The sequence below is a fragment of the Galeopterus variegatus genome, unplaced genomic scaffold (assembly GCF_000696425.1).
Source record: "Galeopterus variegatus unplaced genomic scaffold, G_variegatus-3.0.2 Scaffold62, whole genome shotgun sequence".
In the NCBI taxonomy this organism is placed as follows: Eukaryota; Metazoa; Chordata; class Mammalia; order Dermoptera; family Cynocephalidae; genus Galeopterus; species Galeopterus variegatus.
Window position 1 is genome coordinate 794,287 of NW_007726173.1, and position 25,860 is coordinate 820,146.

General features: G+C 42.8%; 1 protein-coding gene across 1 annotated transcript in view; it reads left to right on the forward strand.

Moving 5' to 3' along the window:
- TDRD9 (tudor domain containing 9) overlaps positions 1–17,314 on the forward strand; it is a 91,774-nt gene extending 74,460 nt beyond the window's left edge. Inside the window, exons 32-35 of the mRNA XM_008576632.1 lie at positions 4,689–4,827; positions 8,946–9,064; positions 15,024–15,096; positions 16,571–17,314. Coding sequence (XP_008574854.1) covers positions 4,689–4,827; positions 8,946–9,064; positions 15,024–15,096; positions 16,571–16,672 — 433 coding nt within the window. The 3' untranslated portion in view covers positions 16,673–17,314. The remainder of the gene's footprint in view (positions 1–4,688; positions 4,828–8,945; positions 9,065–15,023; positions 15,097–16,570) is intronic.
- The last annotated feature ends 8,546 nt before the right edge of the window (positions 17,315–25,860 follow it).

A 25,860-nucleotide genomic window follows, 5' to 3' on the forward strand; every position in this document is an offset into this window, starting at 1 on the left:
GGACTGGCAACGGGATCACAACCCTTGGTGTCACGCCCGCACCTCGCTCAGCCAGTGAGCGGGAACCGGTCTGTATGTGGGATCCGAACCCTCGGGCGGGAGCACCGCCGCGCTTCCCAAGCGGCGCACTTATCCAGTGCGCCACCGGGCTGGCCCTCTTTTTTTTTTTTTTCCTTTTTGTCTTTTTTTTGTGACCGGCAACGGATCGCAACCCTCAGTGTCGCGCCTGTACCGGACCGGGACCGGCAACGGGATCACAACCCTTGGTGTCGCGCCCGCACCTCGCTCAGCCAGTGAGTGGGAACTGGTCTGTATGTGGGATCCAAACCCTCGGCAGGAGCGCCGCCGTGCTTCCAAGAGGTGCACCGTAGCAGTGCGCCACTGGGCCAGCCCAACAACGAGCTCTTGCGGGAACTAATAGAGCGAGAACTCACTCATTTATCCCCCCTCCCCCAGGGAGAGCATTAATTCATTCATGAGGGATCCGCCCCCATGACTCTAATCAGTTTCCAGTACTGCCATATTGGGGATCAAAATTCCACATGAGTTTTGGAGGGGACAACACATCCAAACTCCATCAGTTACCCTGGCTGGAAACAAATTACCCCAACACTTAGTGGAGTAAAGCAACCTTTTTTTATTCTGTGGATGAGGAATGCAAATGGCATAATGAGGGACAGGTTGTCTCTGCTCCATAACTCCAGGGTCTTCTGCTGGAAGACTTGAAGGCTGGTGGATGGGAGTCATGTCTGGGCTCATTTGTTCATATGTCTGGTGATGGATGCTGGCTGAAGGCCTCATTTCCTTCCCAGGAGGGCCTGTGCAAGTCGTCTCTGAGTGGGCTAGCTTGGGCTTTGACAGTTTGGTGGCTGGGTTCTAAGGGTCAGTGTCCTGAGACAGAGTCATGTGGAAGCTTGTCATCTTTTATGAACTAGCCTCTCAAGTCCCACCCAGATTCATGGTGCAGGATCATCCATCCCATTTGAACAGCATATAGGATGGAGCTGTTGATGTCATTCACCATCTTTGGAAAATACAATCTGCCCCACTCTGTATACTAACATTCTGTTTAAATTGTTTACAATGTATTCATGTACTGTTTTGTATTAAAAAATTATTGATCTACACCACATATTTTTTAAAAAGCCTTATTAAATTTGAGAATAATGCGAAGGTGCCTTTTCTGTATTGGGAACGTGAGGTGGTGAGAGTGTGTTGGGGAAGGGCCACCCTCCAGTTGAGTGGGAAGGCCATGGCAGCAGGCAGCCTGGGCTTGGACTCTGGCCTGCCATGTGTTTGCTGACTTTGGGAGGGCCTCCAGCCTCTGAGGTTTCCCATCTGTGCAAAAGAGCTCTCTTGATCTCCCAGGATTACTGAGGGATCAAGGGAGCTGTGTGATGCTCAGTGCGGCGTCTGAAGCCTGTGGGCACTGCACACAGGGTCGCTTCTGCGATGGTCATGCATGTCCCACTCTAGTTGCTTCTGGCAGCCACGGGGAAGTGGGAAGAGTCAGAAAGCCTCACAGGGAGTAGCTTAGGCTGCATTTGGAGATTTTGTTAAGATTTTCAGCAAATACTGCTATCTAACACTGTAATGTAATATGCAGATTAATATAATGCCCATTGCGGAATATTTAACAGCCCTTTTTTATTTATTTATTTATTTATTTATTTTTTATTCCTTTTTGTCTTTTTTACTGACCGGTAACGGGATCGCAGCCCTCGGTGTCGCGCCCGCACCAGGGACTGGCAACGGGATCACAACCCTCGGTGTTGCGCCCGCACTGCGCTCAGCCAGTGAGCGGGAACCGGTCTCCACATGGGATCTGAACCCTCGGCGGGAGCGCCGCCGCGCTCCCAAGCGAGGCACTCTCCAGTGCGCCACCGGGCCGGCCCAACAGCCCTTTTTTATACAAACATTTCTGATTGACTAACATTTAACTTTTGAGGAAATATATTTCCTTATTTGGCTCACATAGGTAGTCCTAGAATATTAGCTTGCAACAGAAGTTCCTCTTCTGTTGTATTTATTTTAAATATAATTGTCTGGAGAAATCAGCCCTTCCAAGCACAGCAGCAGTCAGCTTGTGTAAACTTAAGCTCCTTTGTGTAAGTTGTTTCAGAATGGATTATTTCTTTTCTTTTCTTTTTTTTTTTCCTTTTTGTCTTTTTTACTGACCGGCAATGGGATTGCAACCCTCGGTGTTGCGCCCACACTGCGCTCAGCCAGTGAGCGGGAACCGGTCTCCACATGGGATCCGAACCCTTGGCGGGAGCGCCGCCGCGCTCCCAAGCGGCGCACTCTCCAGTGTGCCACCGGGCCGGCCCAGAATGGATTATTTCTATAGCATGCTCTGCTGTCGTCTGTATGCAATATGCTGCTTTGGTTCCTGCCCTGATTTTTGTAATGCATACTTCAGTTTTACCTGAAGTATGCATTATAAATGAATTAAAATATTTCTGTAGTCTTAATTGCTGCATCTAAAGTTCACATATTTAGATTCCTAGAAGAGAATTAAACCCAGTGCTTAGATCACCTTTAATCTCTTAAGATTTAGAGCAGATGAGCAAAGAATTACCACCCTAGTGTGGGTCAGTTCAAGGCTTAATCTTTTGGACTATCCTTGTTGAGGTGCATGTGTTGTGACATGTGAGCAGTCAGTTTAAGTCTTACAGCAGCTGTCAGATGTTCTGTTAAAATTAGTTAACCCTTGGTGATTCATCACTTTTGTTCTAGAAAGGTTTTGTGTGAATTGTAATCATACTAAAGTAAATTATTTTGAAAATAATGTGGGAGAGCTTACTGTTTACAGGAACGTTTTTGTGACTTTAGGTGCTGATTATTTGCTTTACTAATTTTAAGTCTGAATTCCTGGTCTTTGTTCTTTGAGTACTTAAAGTAGGATTCTCTTTCATTTTCATTAAACTAAAAGAGGGAGAGAGAGAGAAAAAGTAAGTCAGTATTTATACATACACACACAAATATTTATGAAAATATATATATATTTAGGGCATATATACACATACATACATATATAGAAGAATATATATATTTAGGACTTACATGTGCGTGCACACACACACACATATAAATATATACTTAGGAGTATATGTATATACCTAGGAATAAGAAAACTGCCTGTTTTTTTCCATCAAAACTTAACCGATCTACAAACTTTCAGTTATAAGATGAATAAGTTCTGGGAATCTAAGGTAGGCATGGTGACTGTAATTAATAATACTGTGTCATATACTTGAAATTTGCTAAGAGAGTGTTCTCACTCCATATAAAATGATAACTGTGAGGTGATGTATGTGTTAATTAACTTGATTGTGGTAATTGTTTCCCAGTGTATACATATATCAAAACATCATGTGCACCTTAAATATGTACAATTTTTGACATTTATACCTCAATATAGCTGGGAAGAAAAACTAATTGATCCAGATGCTGGGATTTGGATCAAAGTCTGAGTTGCTTAAGTATTAAAGAAAATGAATGAAATATTTTGAAAGGCATTCGGTGTTAATGTTCATTGTCAATTACTTGTTGAACTTATTATGGACTGAGGGACTGGCATTTGAGATAATGCCTAAGTGAGAACTGGTGGGCAGAGGGCTCTTGAGGGGCATTGCAGGGAATGGGGGAAGTAAAGTTGGGAGGGAAAGTTTCCCTCTCGAAGAGAGGCTGGAGGAGCCCATGTTCCTTGGGCTGGACAGAGGGCTTCAGGGAAGCCAGGGAAATGGAGCTGGGTAGAGCATGGAGAAGGAACGTGAGATGACATGGAAGAACTGAGCGGAGACTGGATCACACTGTGGCTTGAAGGCCCTGGTGTTATTCAAAATGCAGTTGGAAATGACTGAAAGGCCTTATGCAAGGATGTAATGTTAGTGGATTTGTATTGAAAAGCTGACACTGTTTGCTGCATGGAAAAAAGATTGAGGGGGCTGGCTGGTTAGCTTGGTTGGTTAGAGCATGGTGCTGAAAACACCAAAGTCAAGAGTTCGATCCCGGTGCCAGCCAGACACCAAAAAAAAAAAAAAAAAGATTGAAAGAACTGTAGCTGTGGGGAAAATTGGTAGAAAGTTACTGCATGAGTCTAGGTGAGAAGTGACAGTGGTTTGGATCAGGCTGGTGGCAGTAGAGATGGAGAGGACTAACAGATTTAGGGAAGCTTTGAGAGATGGAAAAGGTAGGACCGCCTAAGTGGTCGGAGGGGAGTAGAGAGTTTTTGGTAAAACCGGGATATAAAATCTTGTAAGTGTGTACACAATTGTTTTAGGATGGAAGGTGGAACAGATGTCTTTTAGGCTTTTACTAAGTGCTAGACTTGTTTCACACATCATAAATCTCCAGAAATCTCCCTAATAAGAATTAACCTGTGGAAAGAATTCAAAGATAGGAAAAACAAAACTATATGTGATAAAATATTCTTCCCATTATCTTATCTGCTATAGTGAGAATTAGAAACTTAATATTGGATTAATAAAAATATTTAATTTACTGTTATTATAGCTATACATAATTATATTTCTAGTGTAAAAACCAGAAGAAAAAATGCACAAATGACATTAGTTTTTTTATTAGGGCTGGCAGAATTCAGGATGATTTAATTGGTCGATGCTTTAATGTTAAAACTGGTTTAACAATTTTGAAGTAATCAACTCTTCTTAAAACATTTTATTTAGGGTTGATCAGGATGGAAAGTGCTATACTGGAGTCCTTTGTGGTTTGGGATGGAATCCAACTACCGGGGCTCCTGTACTGCCAGAACATGACATTGAGCTAGCTTTCGATGTTCAGTTCAATGTGGAGGACGTTGTAGAGGTAAGAGTGACATGTTCATTACAGGGTCATAGTGATTCCTCTCTCTCGTTTTGTGTACACACCCACTTGACAATGAATGCGGTGTCTGATGTGGTTCTGTAAATGCAGACATGCACTCTGGCCCTGGATTGCTCGCTCTCCCCGTGCCACCTACGCTGCCCAGTGCAGAAGGATCACTCCTTCACTGGCCTATCTTTTCTTTTCTGTGAGAAATAGCTTCCTGACAGATGCTACCTATGAACTTGTCATCTTGTCTTCTGGCATGGTAAGCTTTTCTGGGCAATGAATTCACCGCCACAGCAGAAGGACTGTTGTGCATGGCATCTCTCCAGGTCTCATTCAAGTCCAGCAGGCTAAATGTCTTGCTAGTTCATGTGGGGAAGTGAGGAAATGAAGCCCTGCCCTCCATCCTCTTCCCGGGCCAGGTGGCCTTGCTGAGCTGCACATGTGACCCCAGAGTGCAGAAGCCCAGGGTAGACTTTTAGAAACTTATGCAGTGTGGGGACAAAGTAATTGTCTTTTAAATCTAATCATGAAAAGCATGGGCTTGTATTTTGTATGTTTTTGTCACACTTAACAAAGTGGGAAAAAACAAAACCAATCCTTTACCTCCAGCAGATTGGGAAACACTTCTTTGTAGCATTTCTTCTTTTCTCAGAAGCTTCACTAAATAGGTGCAGTGGACACAAGTGCACAGAAGGATGGGGAAAAGAAGGCACAGAGGGGCCGCGTGCGTGGATGGCACTGCCTGGGCAGGCGTTGTCCAACCTCTTCTGTGATGGCGAACTCTCAACCGCCCTTTCACATAAGGGGCCTGAAGACTGAAAATACTCCTCAGATCATAGAATTGTCAAACGTGAAACTATAAACATCCTAGAAGTAAATATGGGAAAGCAATCCATGTGACTTGGGGTTTGGCATGAGTTTGTAGATACAACACCAAAAGCACATTCTGTGATAGAAAAAATTGATAAATTGGACTTGATCAAAATTAAAAACTTTTGCTCTTAAGTGACCCTGTTAAGAGGATGAAAAGACAAGCTGCACACTAGGAGAAAATATTGGTGAATCATGTATCTGATAAAGGACTTGTATGCATAATATATAAGGAGCTCTTAAAACTCAATAATAAAAAACCAAGCAACCAAATTAAAATATGGATGGCAATAAACAAATGGAAAGAGGCTAAGCATTGCGTGTCGTTAGGAAAACATATTACAGCCCACTGTGTTAAAACTACTGCTGCATGCCTGTTAGAATGGCTGAAATCCAAACAACTGACAGTAACCAATGCTGGCAAGGGTGTGGAGCAGTGGGAGCTCTTGTTCGTTGCTGGTGGGAATGCAGAATGATACTATTTTGGAAGACAAGTTTATTATAAAGTTAAACATATGTCTACCATATGACGCAGATGTGGAGCAGTGGGAGCTCTTGTTCGTTGCTGGTGGGAATGCAGAATGATACTATTTTGGAAGACAAGTTTATTATAAAGTTAAACATATGTCTACCATATGACCCAGATGTGGAGCAGTGGGAGCTCTTGTTCGTTGCTGGTGGGAATGCAGAATGATACTATTTTGGAAGACAAGTTTATTATAAAGTTAAACATATGTCTACCATATGACGCAGATGTGGAGCAGTGGGAGCTCTTGTTCGTTGCTGGTGGGAATGCAGAATGATACTATTTTGGAAGACAAGTTAAACATATATCTACCATATGACCCAGTAATCCCATGTATAGGTATTTATCTAAGAGATTCGAAAACTCCTTCCACATAGAACCTGTATGTGAATGTTGATTGCATCTTTATTTGTAGTTGCTAAAAACTGGAAGCAATCAAGATGTTCCTCAACAGGCAAATAGATAAACCGTGGCATAGCCACACAATAGACTACTGTCCAGCGGTAAAAAGGAATCAATGATTCAGGCATTAGCATGAATGATTCTTAAGTAGATTTTTACTAAATAAGAGCTGGGACTCTGGGGCTAAATATTGTGTGATTCTGTTTGTATGGCATTCTAGAAAAGGCAAAACTATAGGGACAGAAAACAGGTGAGCAGTTATTGGGGGATGGGGGAGTGATGGACACCAAAGGGGATGCATAGGGAAAACTGGGAGTGGAGGAGCTGTGCCGTATGGCACTGAGGTGGGAGATACACGGCTCCATGCGTTCATCAAAACCCATAGAAATATCCATCATGAGAGAGTGGAACAGTGTTTGCGATCTGAAAGCACAGACACAACCAGGGTGCTGGGGCTCCCAGGATGGAATGTAGACAGTGATGAATGAATGGAACTGTGTTACACATGCAAGACATGATCATATCAAAGGGGTGAGGAAAAAGGAAGCTTTGGGAAAGTGTTTTGACTGGAAGCATAAAGCTGCAGACAAGAGAAGTTGCATGTGAACACTGTCCACCAGTGGGCAGAGCTGTTTCTCATAGTAGTGCAAGTTAGCAGTTAAGAAGCTGCGTTACGTGTTACTGGAGCTGAGCAGGTAAGTAGATGGAGGCGGGAGCCAGGCTTCTTGCTACTGGGGAGGGAGTTACAAGTGAGCAAAAAGGAAGGGGCTAGGACAAACCCTGTGGTAGCACAAACTCATGGCTAGCTTAGCATGTGCAGAGATGGGGAGATACAGAAACGGTTGCAGGTGTGTGTTCATTCATGGGTTTGCATGCATGCAGATGTCATCTACCTCTGTGGGGGCCCAGAAGCAGTGAGCAAACCCAGTGCCCAGATTGTGATTTCTGATTCTAGGGCTGAGGCAGGGAAAATACAAGATGAGCCTGGAGCTTCTGGTAGTGCTGGAAAGTGAGGGCATGCTCAAAAAACAAAGGGGTGGGGCATGCCAGGGGACACAGGAGCTGCCTCAGAGAGCTCCCATGGACCAAAGCTGGAGCAGCTTGAGCAAGAAGCTCAATAACGTAGTATTGGACTATAGCCCGAAATATAAACTATCCATGTGTCCATATGGATGTAAATAGATGATTAACTGCTTGGGGAAGAAGTGATGAATCTTTTCTACGGAAGAATTCCCTGTGGTGTGTGCAGGCACTTTCCTCCCTGAGGGCACTCTAGACTTGGTGATATGCTTCCAAACACTAGAGTAGAGAAAGGGGGAGGGAGAACTCTGCAGCGGAATAGCCAACAGAACCTGCCTTAGCTAAGTGACAGTGAGATGCCACGACCATGGCAGGCCCCCATATGACATGAAGAGGAAGGCGCTGCACCTCTCTCTAGTCGAGAAAAACGTCAGACAAGCCCAAGCAGGGGCAGTCTACGGAACTAAAGACCAGTCCTTCTCAACACTGTCAAGGTCGTGAAAAACAAGAAGAGTCTGAGAAACTGTCCTATCCCAGAGGAGACACGACAAGTACAATGTGGTGCCCTGAACTGGATCTTGACACAGAAATAGGGCATTAATTGAAACACTGGTCAAATCCACATACAGTCTGGAGTTAATAGTCATATGCCAGCATTGGTTTCCTAGTTGTGATAAATGTAAGATGTTAGTAATGGGGATTGGACGAGGGGTGACCCGAACTGTTGGGTTGGTCTTTGCAACTCTTACGTAAATCTAAAATTATTCAAAAGTAGAAAGTTCATTAAAGGTAGAAAAACCGTGACCAGGGCTGGTTGAAAAACATGGCACATGATAACTCTGGGAGTGGTATACCTTCCAGGTTTCCACATGAACATGATCAACAATGCTCAGGGAACACGTGTGATGCAGGGTCAGCTGTGTGCCCTTGCGTGAGACTAGGTTACATTTAAGGTACAAGTTTAAAAAGTGTGTTCATCACTGGCTGAGCACGGTGCGGGCGACACCTAGCCAAGGGTTGCGTTCCCCTTACTGGTCACAAAAAGGAGAAGAAAAAAAAAGTGTATTCATACTAAAAGGCTGAACATTTTTTGCTGATTTTTAATTTTTTCTTTTGCTATTTCTTAAGTTATGATAGTGATTATTGATATTATTTCTGTTGTTTAATAATTTTCCCAGAAACCATTTGGATGGGTCATAGAATATTAACCCTGAATACTATGAATTTTTTAATGTGGGATGAAATTCAGTTATAGTAGAGCCATATGAATATTTATGTTGCCATTTATTTACAGATTAATATTCTCAGGGCTGCTATTAACAAGCTAGTTTGTGATGGACCGAATGGATTGAAGTATCTTGGGCCAGAAAGAATCGCACAGCTACAGGACAATGCTCGTCAGAAACTTTTAGGGTAGGTTGTGTGATGATGTGGGCTCCTTCCCGGTTTTTTCTCAGCTGTCTCTGTTGTGGATGATTTGCACTGTTTAGGAGATGTGACAGATGGATCATCTGAAATGAAATTTCAGTGCTGGAGGCATCATCTGGGAGTTATCAGGATATAGGCATCACCTTCTTGGGAAGACAGCCACCTTGTGTCCCATGTGTCAGCAGGACCCAGGCAGGAAATAGTGGGCACACTCAAATTAGCTAATGAGAAAATGTAGTAAAGGTGTCATTTCAAACAGTGTGGGCAGGCATAGGGAGACCACAGTGGCTAGTGCAGTGTCTGCTGCTGCCAGTGGGTGCCTTAGGGACAAGGGGCAGGAGCAGGGCTTAGAATCTGGGGGCTGAGACGACCACCTTCCAGGAGCTGGGTCCTCTCTTGAGCCTGCCAGCAGGGAAGAAAATCAGGAAAGGATCATCCGGACTTCATTTTCCTCCCTCCCTCTCACCTCTTGCTGGACTCTCCACTGGCCAAACTCAACCAGAATGTGGAGGGCAAGGGCTCCTATTGGCATAGCCCACGAGCCCATGTCATCCTTGAGGGACAAGGGTGGGAATGGTTGTGGAGGACAACCTGAAGGCACTCCCTGCACCAGTCCTACACTCCTGGCTCAGAGCCAACTTCCCAGGCTAGGGGCCAGTCCTTCCTTGCCCGACAGTGTCCTGTGCTGGTTGGAAGCTGGAACTGTGGAAGAGCAGGTGGCACTTAGTGTCATGGTGACTTTCCCCCCCTTCCCATACATTTTGGGTGGGTTTCTTTTAGTTTAATAACCACTTTTACAAAGGTATTGAATATATAAAGCTGCCTTAGAAATTGTGAGAAAGGCTAAGTTTAGTTTTCTCTCCTGACTTTTACATAAAAATATTATTAAGTAAACTTTGTATTGAAGTTTGACATACGTTAAGTGCACAGGCGCACGCCCATGTGGCCAGTGCCCAGGACAGGAACAATGAGTGTTACCAGTGACTTGATGTTCCTTCAGGTCTCCTTATAGCCACTGTTACTCCCCACCCCCAAACAAGGGTAACTAGATCTTTACTTGTTATGCCATAGATAGGTGGGTTTTTTTTTTTGTTTATTTCTTTAACAGTTCAATGATTTCAGTGAATTTATAGAGTTGTGCAAACCGTCAGCACAACCCATCTTTACAGCATTTCTGTCATCACCAAAAGTTCACTCATAAATGCTGTTGGGAAAAGCAGTCTCATGTGCAGTCTTTTGACCCCCTCTTGGCCGCCTAAGAGTGGGCCTTGGGCCTGGAGCGCTTACTCCTTATCTCAGATAACGGGTCCTCCCGGTCTCATTCGGCTTCTTGCCTTGGGTGAGAAAACCTTTCCCTGTTTCAGACTCAGCGTGTCCTCCTTTGTCCTGCTTAAGCGTGTGCATTACATGGCACCTGGCCAACCCCTCTACTGCAGGAGGGGACAGGTCCTCCTGCTGCAGCACAGGAGGGGTGCCTGCAGGCCCACTGCCCTGCAAAGACTGCCGGGAGGGACCCGCTGGCCACGGGGACCTGCACCCACCACTGAAGCTGATCTTGCTCTGTCCCTTCTCTATGAGAGGAAAGCCCAGTCCAGCCACTGCCCGACTGTGCATTTTCCATGGTGACTCCAATGCCAAGATGCACTGGGCAGGAGCCTTGGGCTTCTACTCCTGATAACAAGCAACGAGTATTTTTTTTTTTTTTTTAAAAAGATGACCGGTAAGGGGATCTTAACCCTTGACTTGGTGTTGTCAGCACCACGCTCAGCCAGTGAGCGAACCGGCCATCCCTATGTGGGATCCGAACCCGGGGCCTGGGTGTTATCAGCACCGCACTCTCCCGAGTGAGCCACGGGCCGGCCTAGGCAACAAGTATTTTAAATGAAATTGTAGTGATGTTTGCACAACTTTATAAATTTACTGAAACTAATGAATTGTGTACTTAAAATGGTTTGATTTTATACCTCAATAAATCTGTTTTTAAAAACTTAAGTTCCTCCCGCCCACTTGCAAGCAGTTCCTGTTCAAAGCCCAGCAAAACCACTGGTCAACTCTCTGTCTCCGTAGATTTGCCTTCTCTGACATTTTTGTATACATGGAATCATGCTGTTTTTTAAAAATCTGGCTTCTTTCACAGCTTAGTATTTTTGAGGTTCTTCCATGTTGTAACATGTTCCTTTTTGCTAAATAATATTCAGTTGTTTATATATGCCACATTTTGTTTATCCATACACCAGTTGATAAAATATTTGCATTATGTCCAGTATTTGACCATTATGAGTAAAATTGGTATGAGTAGTCATGTATAATCTTTTTGTGAACATATATTTTTGTCTCAAATATATGTAGGAGTAGAATTGGTAGGTTGTATTGGTAGGTTTATGTGAATTTTTAAAGAAACATCCAAACTGTCTTCCAAAGTAGCTGTATCATATTTCTTTCCCACCAGCAATCCTAGTATGCATTGGCTTCAGTCTCTCCACACCCTCACCAGTGCTTGGTGTTGTCAGTGTATTTTTTTATTGTAGTCAGTCTAGTGTGTGTGTGGTAGTATCTCATTGTGGTTTTAATTTGTATTTCCTTAATGATCCGTGATGTAAAGCATCTATTTATAACCCTATTAGCCAATCATTTATCTGTTTTTTGGTGAAATGTCTGTTCAAATCTTTTGCCCACTTTAAAATTTGTCTGTCTTCTCCTTATAGAGTTATAGAAATTCTTTATAAATTCTAGATACAAATCTCCTATCACGTAAGTAATTTGTAAATGGTTTCCCCATTGTGTAGCTTGTCTTCATTTTAATGGTGTCTTCTGAAGAACACAAGTTTTTGATGAAATCAACTTTATCTTTCATTTAATAGATTATGCTTTTGGTCTTATATCTAAAAAAATCATTGCTAAATTCAAGGTCATGAAAGTTTTCTCTTCCATCCTCTTTTATTTACTTCTTATATTTAGCTCTTTGATCTATTTTGAGATGATTTTTGTGTGTGCTGTGTGCTGTAAGAGTCTAAGAGTCTAAACTGTTCACTATTTTGCATATGAATATCTAGTTGCTATGACATCATTGCTAAAAAGCTATCTTGAATTGCCTTGGCACCTTGGTCAAAGACCAATTGGCCATAAATGTAAAGATTTATTTCTGGACTTTCTCTTTTTGTTCTACTGGTTTATATCTGTCTTTATACCAACACAATACTATATTGATTGCTGTTGCTTTATACTTGCAGTAAGTCTTGAAATTGGGTAGTATTAGTCCTCCTGTTTTTTTTTTTTTTTTCTTTTTTCGAGATCCTTTTCCTTTCCATGAGAATTTTAGGATCAGCTTGTCAATTTGTACAAAAAGCCTTGCAGATTGTGATTGCATTGAATCTGTAGATCAGTTTGGGGAGAATTGCTATCTTAATAATATTGAATCATCCGATCCATGAAGATTGAATGTCTGTTTATTTGACAGTCTTTAATTTCTCTTAACACTGTTTTATACTTTTTCTTGTGCAGGTCTTGCACTTTTGTTAAATTATTTCTAAATATTTTAGTCCTTTTTATGCTATTATGAGTGCAGTGTTTTCTTAATTTTATTTTTGAATTGCTCATTTCTAGAAATGAACAATTGATTTTTATATAATTATGAATTAAGTTGTTTTCATTATCTTTGAATTGTTAATTTGTAGAAATGAACAACTGATTTTTATATATTGGTTCTTTTATCCTGTGACCTTGTTAAACCAATTTTTTAGTTCTAGTAGTTTTTTGTAGATTCTTTAGCATTTCATCCATAAAAGATCATTATCATTATTATGAAATCTCTCTTTATCTCTAGTAATATTTCTTGTTTTAAGGTCTATTTTGTCTGGTGTTAATATAGGCACTCCAGCTCTCTCTGCTTACTGTTTGCATAGCATATCTTTTCTATCCTTTTACTTATAACCTATTTGCATTTTAAAATTTCTTCAAATATTTTTTCTGCTTCCGGCCTGTTCTCTCATTTCAGAAGACATTCTGTTGCCCTTATATTAGTCCACCAACATTACACATATATTGATGTGTCCCGCTGGTCTCTGAGGCGTGGTAATTTTTTTCAGTCTTTTTCCTCTTCACACTGGTTAACTTCTGTTAATCTGCCTTCAGGTTTACTGAGTCTGTTGTGCCTGCTCATACCTGTGGATGTTGGTCTGCTGTAGGGAATTTTCCACTTCTGTTACTGTTCTTTTCAAGTCTAGGATTTTTCTTTGGTTCTTTTGTACAGTTTTTAATTTTTATTGAGATTATCTTGGAGTCATCATCATCTTTCATTCTTGAAACATGGTTTGCTTTAATTCTTTGAACATATTTATAATGGCTGCTTTGATGTCTTTGTGTGCTAAAGCCACATCTGGGCTCACTCAGCTTCTGTCAGCTGCTCTTTTTTCTTGAGCATGAGTTACACATTCCTGTGTCTTTGCATGTCTCCATATTTTGTTGTTGTTGTTGAAAATTGGGCATTTTATTTATTTTTTATTTTTTGGTGGCTGGCTGGTGTGGGGGATCTGATCCCTTGACCTTGTTGTCGTAACACTGTGCTCTAACCAACTGAGCTAAACAGTCAGCTCGAAAACTGGGCATTTTAGATGATGTAGTACAGCAACTCCCCAGGGTCGTCATTGTTTGTTGTTAGTTTTGTTTTGTTTCACTTTAGTAATTTGTCTGGACTTAATCTGCAAGTCTGTTCCTCCTGCCCCCTGCTCACATTGTGCTATGCTGTCGCTGATGCCTGGGTTCTGTGTTTTTGTTCTGTTTCATTCTCATTTTTATTTTATAGCCTAGCTTCCTAGGGGTCGTCCTGTGTCTGCATTGCTTAGTGCTCAGCTGATGGTTAGTCAGAAGTTGTGCTTAAATACCTAAGCCACTAAGGCTTGTGTCCTCTGCCAGTGGACCTGTGTATGGGATGGGGAATACATTCAATGCTCAGGCAGTTCTTAACTCTTGCCTGGCTCTCATTTTTTCCAGGGCTTCCCAGGTCATTCCTATGTGTGCATGCAGCCTTCCAATCAACCAGGGATGTGGGGTGGGTCCTTGTAGCACTCTGCAGCACCCTCATTTCCAGAATCTCCTTCACTTTCTGGACTGTTGGTCTGCTGCTGGCCATGACCCGAGGCTAGCAGGGCTATGGGCTTTCTCTATTCCTTTCCTTCGCCTTTGCTACTTTTACTGACGGGGCTGCAGGAGTGAGGGTTTTTACCCTCTGCTCCAAATCAAGTGAGCGCCTCTGGCAGTGCAGACACCATTTTCGTGCCCAGCCCGGCCCTGGCAGCACAATGGTGTGGGGTTGAACGGGTAGCGTGTGGTGGGCGGTGTGGTGGGCGGTAGCAGCCTGGGCTAGAAGCCCACAGATTCCACAGTTCTTACCTGGAGCTCAGCAGTTTCACATGGATGAACTTGTTTGCCTTTGGTTAATTTTTAGAGCCCTCCAATGGTGGTTTATAATTTTGTCTTGTTTTATAGTTGCGTTTTGGGGGGAGAAGATTTGCAGACCTCTTTACTCCCTCGGTGTTAGAATTCTCTGTCTTTTTAAGCTGATGATATTTCTAGCTTGTCATGGAAAGACATGCTTAAGAGCAAATGATATAGAATGTCCAGCTGGGTGTCACAGAGCTTGACTTGGTGACACAGCGGTCTGTGGAAATGGAGCAGCTGTGGCTGGTGTTAAGGGAAAAGGGAGGACAGGGTTGGTTTTATAGAACTGCTGTACTCCATTTCTTCTTGTTTTTAAATGTGCTATCGATTAAAATATTCTCTGGTCATAATCACGAAAATTTTGACCTTTTAAAAATTTATTGTAGTTCTAATTCTGAGGGAAAATACATAGGATTTAAATCTTTTTAAAAAAAAATCACAGTAGTGTTTTCAATTACTATGTATAATTCAGACAACTTAATTTTCCTTTTTTTTTTAAAAATTGTAGTTTGTTCTGTCGTTTGAAACCAAGAGAGAAGATTGTTCCGAAGTGGCATGAGAAGCCCTATGAATGGAATCAGGTCAGTGAGAAGTGTACTTCCATGTGAGTGGCCTGCCACCCAGATGAGGGGACAGACCACCAGTGGGCACAGGGCTTAGGACCTGGGCCAGAGGGTGCTGAGGGACAGAGGTGAGAGGCAAAGTGACAGTTCTGGCAGTGACTGGCAGGTGTCACAGAATGGCCAGGCACCTTCTAGGTAGTGAGTGTCCTTTCCGTTCTGCCTCAGCCAAGGCAGAGCCCAGGCAATTGCTCTGCGAGTTTGTGACAAACAGGCATGAGTGTCTGGACTTGGTCAGTGTAAAGACGCTTCTGTGCCACTCCTGTCATGTGGCTTGCTTATTTGCTCTTAGATTATATTGGTTGTTGTCTTCGTCTGCTTGGGCTGCTGAGTACTACAGACTGGGTGGCTTATGAACAGCAGATGTTTATTTCTCACAGTTCTGGAGGCTGGAATCTTGAGATCAGGGTGCCTCAGGTTTGGTTTTGAGGAGGGCTTGCAGATGGCTGCCTTCTCCCTTTGTCCCCCCTTGCAAAGAGCCAGCCAGCTTTCTGGTGTCTCTTTTTGTAAGGGCACCAGCGCCATCATGGGCACCCCCCACGTGACCTCATCTCACTGTAATCACCTCCCAAAGGCCCCACCTCCAGACACCATCACATTGGGGGTTAGGGCTTCCTCATATCAGTTTGAAGGGACACCGTTCAGTCGTGAGACAGGGCAGGGCTCATCTTGGGCTCTTGACATTTCCTGTCTGTAAGGCTTAGAAAACTGAATAAAATGTGATGTCAGGGCTTAAAGGAACTCAAGGGGAATTTTAAGCTTTAATCCTGGAGCCAGGATGTCTTTGTACATAAACCAAAGGGGGCAGTGGTTCCGCATCCCTTTGGCAGTTCCATGAGACTGTGCCCCAAGTGTCATACTTCCCATCTGCTCTCCAGGGTCCTTTCTCTACAAGACATTTTGTCTCTCCACATGTCCCTTGGCTGGTTTCCCTCTTCAGAGGCTCAGGGCCAGTCCTGGGAGCTGGCTCCATCATGTGCACACAGGACTCTGCACGGGTGACTAGAGGGGAGGTCCCTCAACCATCACGCCTGTCAGATTTGGTTGGGGTGTTTGAGGTTGATGTAACAACAGTCCTGTAACAGCAGGACTTAGTTTGAAAGCAGAATTTCATTTTGAGGTTGGTGTGTTTTAGAAAACTTACTTGGTTTAAATACGTATAATGAAGTTACTGTTCACATTTACATAGGAGTGTCTGGGAGATTTCTCAGTAAATGTCATCATATTATTAAACGTGAATTTAAAAATGAATTATCAAATATATAGTACGACATGTGAAAGTAGAGGAAAGTTCTGCAAATATTTTTGGAAAACTGAAAAAGTACTTTCTGCTATTTTATTGTATATGTATACTTTTATTTATCCATTTTATTTTGTGTTATGTCTAGAAAAGCCCCATCACAGAGATTGACTGGTCCTTTTGTCTGCCCCATAGGTTGATCCAAAGCTGGTTGTGGAGCAGGGTGATCGGGAGAGCAGCAGAGGGAAGAATACATTCCTCTACCAGCTGCACAAGCTTACTGTGCTCAGTCCCTAAACAGGCGGCTGGCTCATGTCCCAGTTCATCCTGAGGAAAGCTTCAGAGAGGTGGACTAACATCTCCCCTGCAGACTGACTTCTCTCTGTCTTGGAGTGTTAACATCTGTGCTCACTGTATCCAAATGGTCTGCTCCATCCTGGTTCCTTTTCTCTGTCGGCAGTGTTGGACAGTGGTGTTTCTGTTCACGTGGGAAGGATTGGAAAGCCTAGTCTTTTCTTGAAATAGAAAATCACTATTAAATATTTTGGGAAAAATTGTTCCGAAAGAAGACTTTGTTTGAAAAGAGCTGTATTTTGCTTTAAATTTATTAAAGTAAGTAACATAAGTAGCTAATTTTACATATTAGGTTCCAGAATGTGCTTGTATATTCTATTCTGTTACAGTGATTTAAACCCACGGTTCAGGGAAAACCAAGTCTTCCAGTTTATCAGAAGGGGAAAAGTGTGTTCTTAAAAATAACCATATAGCATTTTCTGATTTTTTTTCCTTGAGGGAAAATATCTAATTTTAGTAAAACTTGCTACAGTTTCGTATGTTTTAGATTTTAAGTTAAGTTACAATTCTCGGTCCACATTTTGGAAATCAGAGAGATTACCTGGAAACTGGTATGTGTTAAAACAATAAAAGCCTTAGACAGAGTTTCTGTTTCTGACAGTTTTTAGTTAGAAGAGATTAAAATGTATTGTTGTAAAAATAAAAAATCTGGGGGCCAGCCCGTGGCTCACTTGGGAGAGTGTGGTGCTGATAACACCAAGGCCACAGGTTCGGATCCCTATATAGGGATGGCCGGTTAGCTCACTTGGGACAGTGTGGTGCTGACAACACCAAGTCGAGGGTTAAGATCCCCTTACTGGTCATCTTTATTTAAAAAATAAATAAATAATAAATAAATCTGAACTTATAAAACTGATAAAGGAACTCTTTTAAAAAAAGTAAACTCTTAACATCAGTCAGGGTTTCATCAGCAAAACAGAGCTGTTGAGAATAGGGCAATGGAAGACTTGTGTGTCAGTTGGCTCTTAGTAAGCATGAGATGGCAAGCTGATGGATCAGAGAGTGCTCTGCCTCAGCCAGCTGGTCCCAGGGGGGCTGCTGAAGCTTGTGAGAAAACACAAGAAGCACATGTGTTTGGGCATCCAAGTGGGATCGTGAACAGGAACTCGTGTAGGGGTCTCAGAAACCGTCATATCTTGGGGAGCATCTGTAGAACTAGGGGCCCAGTCTAGTGCCCAGCAGCTGTGCCAGGCCTCTGGGGGTCACCTGGACCAGCATCAGGAAGCCAGCTAAGGCACTGTGGGGGCCAGGGGTGCTGCACCCAGCTGTCTCTATGACCCATCCTGGTCTTCGTAGTCACAGCCTTCCCATCCTTGCTCAGCTTCCTCTTGGGCCAGCTCTAGCCTAAAATTGTCCCAGTTGGGGGATTCTGGGGAATGTGCCTCCCAGCCTTAGATAGGAGGCAGTAGTGCCAAGTTAGAAACACACAATCCTTTGCGGTGCTGGAGGGCATCCAAATTTTGTTCAGCTTTAAAGCTAAGGTTTCAGCTGTCTTTTCAGAAAGACACCTGTGAAAGGCAGCAGGTATTTTGACTCTGCTGTTTGCTCTTTGTTTTGCTAGAGTGTGCGTAGTCAGTCGATGGTATGCGAAGTGATGGCGGTGTGGGATTAGTGGTACATTAGAGCGCTCCCGAACAGTCATGCACTCCTGGTTTTTAATTAAACTTAAAGAATGGTTAAAAACTTAAATAGTACCAAAAGCCTTTAAAAAGAAAGAAAGAAACCAGCTCTCAAAGGAAACCATGCTAACTCTTACCCATTTTTTCTGGAGTTGCCTCCATCTTGCTAAGCAGTTTTATTGTTCTGCTTTCTTATGATTTCCATTATAATCATCATCTGTTTAGTTGCTGAGTAACAGTGTGGACCAGCACTCTCACATCATTCTGCACCTCCTATTCCCCATCTCCTAATGCAGTCACATGAATATTGCTGGTTAAATCAATCATTGTACTTCCTAAGATTGACTTTGTAAATAGCAAAGAAAATTATTTTCTGCAAAACCAAGTGGTGCACTTCAGTTGCATCCTGTTCCTCACATAGCTTTACTTTAGGGGGTAATTGCCTTGTTTTTCTCTTGGAAGATGCGCTATTCACATTTTTTTTTTGTTGTTTTTTCCTTTTTTTTTTCGTGTCCGGCAACGGATCGCAACCCTCAGTGTCGCGCCCGTACCGGACCGGGACCGGCAACGGGATCGCAACCCTCGGCGCTGCGCCCGCACCTCACTCAGCCAGTGAGCGGGAACCGGTCTGTATGTGGGATCCGAACCCTCGGCGGGAGCGCCGCTGCACTCCCAAGCGGCGCACTGTAGCAGTGTGCCACCAGGCCGGCCCCCGCTATTCACATTTTTTAAAAAAGCATTTGTGTTCTTAGTAACACATGTACATAATATATAAGGACAACATTTGAAGGGGTACCGAGTGAAAGTCCTTCTCAGCCCTGTCCCCAGCCCCTGAATGCGCCCCGAGGTGAGTATCGGTTCTTCATGTGCACTTTCCTTCCACAAGGCAGATGGAGCATGTGCTCCATGCCAGACACCACAATGGACACTGGAGGCCAGCTATGAGCAAAGTGTGCCAGGTTGACCATACTCAGGGAGCCTACGATGGTGGGTAGAGAGGTAAGCAACAGACAAGCATGACAGGGCCATGCGAGCCAGGAGCAGGTGAAGCCAGCAGTGGGGAAGAGTTGCTTGCCAACCTTTGGCTTTGTGGGCTGGTAGTATCTGCTGCTTCTATTCAGCTCTGCAGCAGTAGCTCGAACATAGCAATAAACAGTATCTGGATGGGTGAGGCTGTGTTCCAGCAAAACTTGGTTTACAAAACCACGTATCAGGGCCGAGCCCGTGGTGCACTCGGGAGAGTGTGGCTGTGGGAGCGCAGCGACGCTCCTGCTGCGGGTTCGGATCCTGTATAGGGATGACTGGTGCGCTCACTGGCTGAGCGTGGTGCGGCCGGTCTCCAAAAGGACAAAAACAAAACAAAACAAAACCACGTATCAGACCGGCTTGAGCCTGTGGCTGTGGTCCACTGACTCCACTGTGGAGGGGAGTGTGGGAGTGGCGCCACATGCATCAAGGCAGTCAGGACGAGCTCGCTGATGAGCTAGCATTCAAGGAGACACCTGATCTGGCTCCTATACAAATAGCTGGGGAGGAACTGTTCTCTGCCAAAGAAGCCATGCAAAGGCTCTGAGAGGCCGTGTGCCCTGTGTGTTCGAGGAGCTGGCCGGGGTCCCCTTGAACAAGGGGCTCAGCATGCAGAGGGGTGAGAACGATCAGGAGGCGGAGTTAGACAGAAGCCAGGGCAGGTAGGTCATCAGGTGGGCTTTGTAGTTGACTCTGACTATGGCAGAGAGCTTGTGGGGAGGTTTGAGCAGGAGAATATCATGCCTTGGCCACTTTTTGAGAAAGATTCTAATGGCTGCTGGGTGGGGTGCAGAGCGCAAAAGCACTGCAGGTAAGTCCAGGGGGAGGTGCTGGCACCAGACGGGGTGTGCCAGAGAGAACCCACATGACTAGGGGTGGGAGAGGGTGGTGGGTATGATGAATGAGAGAAGAGAGTTCTTGGTGGCACCAGCATGTGGACTGAGTGATGACCACACCACCTGCTGTTTATTGATTGAATTGTATCCCCAAAGTTCATATATTAGAAGCTTAATCCCCACTGTAACTGTTGAGGTTAGGAAATCCTATTATAGCAATTGGAAGGTAGGGCCTCGAAGAGGTGATTAGCTTGTAGGACCGTGCCGTAGAATGGGTGATAATGGTGAATGGGTAAGTAATGGTGGTCAGGGGCATAGTTCTGAGGGCTTTAAAAGAAGAGCACATGAGAGGTTAGTCTTTGCTCTGCCATTTTTTTGCCATGCGAGAAACTGAGTCACTGTTGCCAACATCAAGACCCTCGCCAGATGCATTCACTGCACTGTGGACTTCCCAGCCTCCAAAACTGTAAGCAGTAATTTTTCTTTTCTTTATAAATCACCCAGTTTCAGGTATTTATGTTATAAGCAAAAGAAACAGACTAATAACACCCCACAAGCTATGTCCATGTCCCAGCCCTCACAATTCTCTGTAAATGTGACTTTATTTGAGAAAAAGGTCTTTGTAAGTTTGGTTAAGGATCTTGAAATGAGATCATCCGGGATTTATGGTGGAGCCTAACCAGTGACAGGTGTCCTCATCAGAGACAGAGGAGGAGGCCATGTGAAGACAGGCAGAGACTGGAGGGATGTGGCCACAAGCCAAAGAATGCCTGGAGCCACCGGAGGCTGGAAGAAGCAAGGACAGGTCTCCCCAGAGTCTTCCGAGGGAGCATGGCTCTGTCACACCTTGATGCGGGACTTCTGACCTCCAGAACTGTGAGAATCCATTCCTATTTTATAAGCCCCCCAGTCTGTGGCAATGTGTTCCATAAACCCCAGAAAGCTTATCCAACCAGCGTCTTTTGTAGCCTTCTAGAGATCATCTGTTCACATACATGGACGCAGTTCCATTTATTTTTCCGAGTACATAGCTTTTTTCACTTGATATTTGTTGTGTATCACACTTTCAAATCTCTACAAAAAGAGTTGCCTCTTTTTTAGGTGCTTCGTGGATATAATTTTATTGATGTTTCATAACTGATTTAACTACTACCCATGGTGGATTTTTGGATAGTTTCTAGTCTTGCTTTTATAGAATTGGAATTGCTGCCACGTTGCTCTCTGTAGAGGTGATACAAGTACACACACTTGCCCACCAGCAACAGGGGACAGTCCTGTTGCCCTCTACTCGTGCCATGGTGGTAGTAGGAAAGTGTTTGATGTTTATGAGATACCATTTCTCCCTATCAGATTAGTAGTTGTAATTTGATTTTCTTTTTATAAGTGAGGCTGAGCACCTTTATATGCCAAGAGCTGCTGATTTTTCCTTTTATGTGGACTATTTGTACCTTTTGCCAAACATTCTTTGTGTTATACTCCTATGCTTTTTTCTTATTTGTTTTTAAGAACTCTCTGTTGTAAGAAATCAGCTCTTTGTTGGCCAACAGACATATGAAAAAATGCTCAACATCACTTAGCATCCGGGAAATACAAATCAAAACCATCTCATCCCAGTTAGGATGGCTAAAATCCAAAAGACTCTGAACAATAAATGCTGGCAAGGTTGTGGAGAAAAAGGAACTCTCATACATTGTTGGTGGGACTGCAAAATGGTGCAGCCTCTATGGAAAATGGTATGGAGCTTCCTCAAACAATTGCAGATAGATCTACCATATGACCCAGCTATCCCACTGCTGGGAATATACCCAGAGGAATGGAAATCATCAAGTCGAAGGTATACCTGTTCCCCAATGTTCATTGCAGCACTCTTTACAATAGCCAAGAGTTGGAACCAGCCCAAATGTCCATCGTCGGGTGAGTGGATACGGAAAATGTGGTATATCTACACAATGGAATACTACTCAGCTATAAAAAATGAATGAAATACTGCCATTTGCAACACCATGGATGGACCTTGAGAGAATTATATTAAGTGAAACGAGTCAGGCACAGAAAGAGAAATACCACATGTTCTCACTTATTGGTGGGAGCTAAAAATTAAGAAATAAATTCACACACACACACACACACACACAAAAAAAAAAAAATCCGGGGGGAGGGGAAGAAGATATAACAACTACAATTACTTGAAGTTGATAAGACAAGCAAACAGAAAGGACATTGTTGGGTGGGAGGGAGGAGAGGGAGGAGGGAGGGAGGTTTTGGTAAGGGGCAACAATAATCAACCACAATGTATATCGACAAAATAAAATTAAAAAAAAAATCAGCTCTTTGTGATGAAAATTACAGATATTTTCCCTTGTCATTTGTCTTTTGACTTTATTATGTTTTCACTTTACCATATAAAATTTCAGGTAGTCAAATTTATAAATCTTTTATGCCTTCTCAAAAAGCATACCCCCTAGTTTGAGATTATTAGAAATATCTCCTGTGTTTACTTTTAGTGCTCTTATGGTTCCATTTTAAGGTAATTTTTCTTATTTTTTTCTTTTCTTTCTTTCTTTCTTTTTTTTTTTTTGGCAGCTGGGTGGTACAGGGATCTGAACCCTTGACCTTGGTGTTACAACAACTAAGTTAACTGGCCTGGTTCCATTTTTTAAGTCAACTTTATTGAGGTAAAATTTACATATAATAAAATGCACCCATTTTACGTGTACAGTCTGAGTTTTGAGGAATGTAAAACACCCATGAAACCACGCCACAATTAAGATAATGGGGGCTGGCTGGTCAGCTCAGTTGGCTAAAGCGCAGCCTTGTAACACAAACGTTAAGGGTTCAGATCCCCATACCAGCCAGCCCATAACAAAAAAAAAATTAATAAAAATAATTTTAAAATTAAATAAATAATAATAAATAATGAAGATCTCTGTCACCCCCCGAAGTTCCCCTGTGTCTTTTTGTGGTCAGTCCCTACTGTCACTACAGCTGGAGGAAGCACTGAGGTTCTTGCTGTTGTCATCTTGAGCTGGATATTTCTTTGTCTTGGGGACTGTCCAGTGCTTGGTAGGGTGTTCAGCACCCCTGGCCTCATCCCTCTAGATGCAAGTTAACAGTCCTCCCAGTTGTGACCATCAAAAATGTCTCCAGACGTCATGCTGGTTGAGAATCACTGTGTAGAATAAATTTCCCCTTTCTAGAATTTCATAGTGATGGACTCACACAGTATTTACTCTCTGTATCTGGATTTCTTCCCTCAGCATGTTTTTGAGATTCATCCATGTTGCTGTGTTTAGTGGTTCGTTCCTTGGTATAGCTCTGTAGTAGTCCACTGCATAGACAGACACATTTTATTGATCCATTCACCTGTTGATGGTTATTTGGGTTGTTTTCAAGTTTGGTTAGTTGTGTATTAATCTTTGTGTGGACATATATTTCATTACTGTTGGGTGAATACCTAGGGATGGAATGGCTGGGTCATATGGTGAGTATATACTTACCTTTTTAAAGGAACATCTTAAACACTTTTCTAGGATGGCTGCACCATTTCACATCTCTACCAGCAGTGTATGGGGTCGCAGTTGCTCCAAACTACCCCCAGCATGTGGTACTGGCAGTCTGGGAGCTTTAGTCTTTGAATAAGTGGGTTGTAGTGTCCCACTGTGATTTTATTTGCATTTCCCTGATGAGTACTGGTATTGAGCATCTTTTTGTGTGATTATTATTTGTGTATCTTCTCTTTTGAAGTGTTTGTTCCAAATATTTTCCCTATTTTTTAAATGAGGTTGGCTGTCTTATTATTGAGTTGTGTGAGTTTGCTGGATATTCTGGGTACAAGTTCTTTGTCAAAGATATGTATTGGAAATATTTTCTCCCAGTCTGGCTTGCCTTTGCATTTTTTAATGGTGTCTTTTGAAGACAAAACATTTTTATTTTGATGATTAATTTAGTCATTTTTCCTTTATGGTTTGATCTTTTTATGTCCTGTGTAAGAAACCTTTGGCTAAGTCAAGATTGCAAAGGTTGGAAAACAGTATGTAGGTTTCTAACAACTACAGATAGATCTACCATGGGATCCAGCGATCACACTTCTGGCTAAATACCCAAGGGAATAGAAATCATCATGTTGAAGGGATACCTGCACTCCCATGTTCATTGCAGCTCTGAATAGCCAAGGTAAATGATAGTTTATTAGAAAATTAAAAGAATGCCTATATCAAAAATTTCACAACAGAAATGGCAATTTTGGGCCAGCCCGGTGGTGCACTAGAGAGTGCGCCGCTTGGGAGCGCGGCGGCGCTCCCACTGAGGGTTCCGATCCCATGTGGAGACCGGTTCCCGCTCACTGGCTGAGCGCGGTGCGGGCGCAACACCAAGGGTTGCGATCCCGTTGCCGGTCAGTAAAAAAGACAAAAAGGAAAAAATAAATAAATAAATAAAAGAAATGGCAATTTTATAGCATTCAACTCAATAAAGTTAAAAACTTCTATGAATTGGGTAAATATTTATAAAAATATAATAGAAACTTATGTTGAGTGAAATAAGCAAAGCACAGAGGGATAAATACCGTATGTACTCACTGATAAGTGGGAGCTAAGACAGAAAGAAGGAAGGAAAGAAAGACCACAGTGGTGTGTTGGACTTGCAGGGGAGAGAACATACTAGGGATACAAAGTGGAGTGGGGAAAGGGGGATGGGGAGGGAGGTCGGGGATAATCGGGGGGATAATTAGGTGGGAGACACGGGGTATAATCACGATTTGTGGTAATGGGCATGCTGCCAATATGGATCTGGCCATCACATCTGGGAACAAGTGGTGACAATTAGCTTTGTACCCCATGAATATTCATAACCAATATTTTTTTTTAATTTAAAAAAATATTGCAAAGGTTGCCTATTACGTGTTCTAGAATTTTTATGGTTTTGGCTTTTCCATTTAGGTCTGTGATCCATTTCAAGTTTGATTTTTTACTTTTTGCTTGTTTTGGGGGTGGTGCAGATGTGAGGTTGAGGTTTAAATTTTTCCATGCATTTGTTGAAAAGAATATACTTTCCCTATTGAGTTACCTTGAGACCTTTGTTAAAAATTATATATGTGTGGGTTTATTTCTGGAGTCTCTTCTGTTACATTGATTTATATGTTTGCCCTTAAACCAGTAATAACCCACAGTCTCGATTATTGCAGCTTACTATACTAACTCTTGAAATAAGATTGTGAAAATCTTTCAACTTTGTTTTTTTCAAAATGGTTTTAGTATTCTAGGTCTTTTGCCTTGCCATATAGGTTTGAAGATCCCTAATCTGGAAATCAAAGGAGGTGCTCATTGGAGGATTTCAGATTTTTGAATTAGGGATGCTCAACTGGTAAGTATAATGCAAATATGAGGGTACTTCAAAAAGTTTGTGGAAAAATAAAATTAAAAGATAATAGGAATATCTCTATGAACTTTTTGAAGATCCCCTTGTATTCCAAAATCCAAAAAGATTTGAAATCTGAAACACTTCTGGTCCCAAAGCATTTCAGATAAGGGATACTCAACCTGTAGAAAGTTTGGGATCAGCCTATCAATTTCTATGAAAATGCCTGCTGGAATTATTAGGATTTTGTTGATTCTATGATTGTATGGGGAGCACATCGTAATACATGAACAAG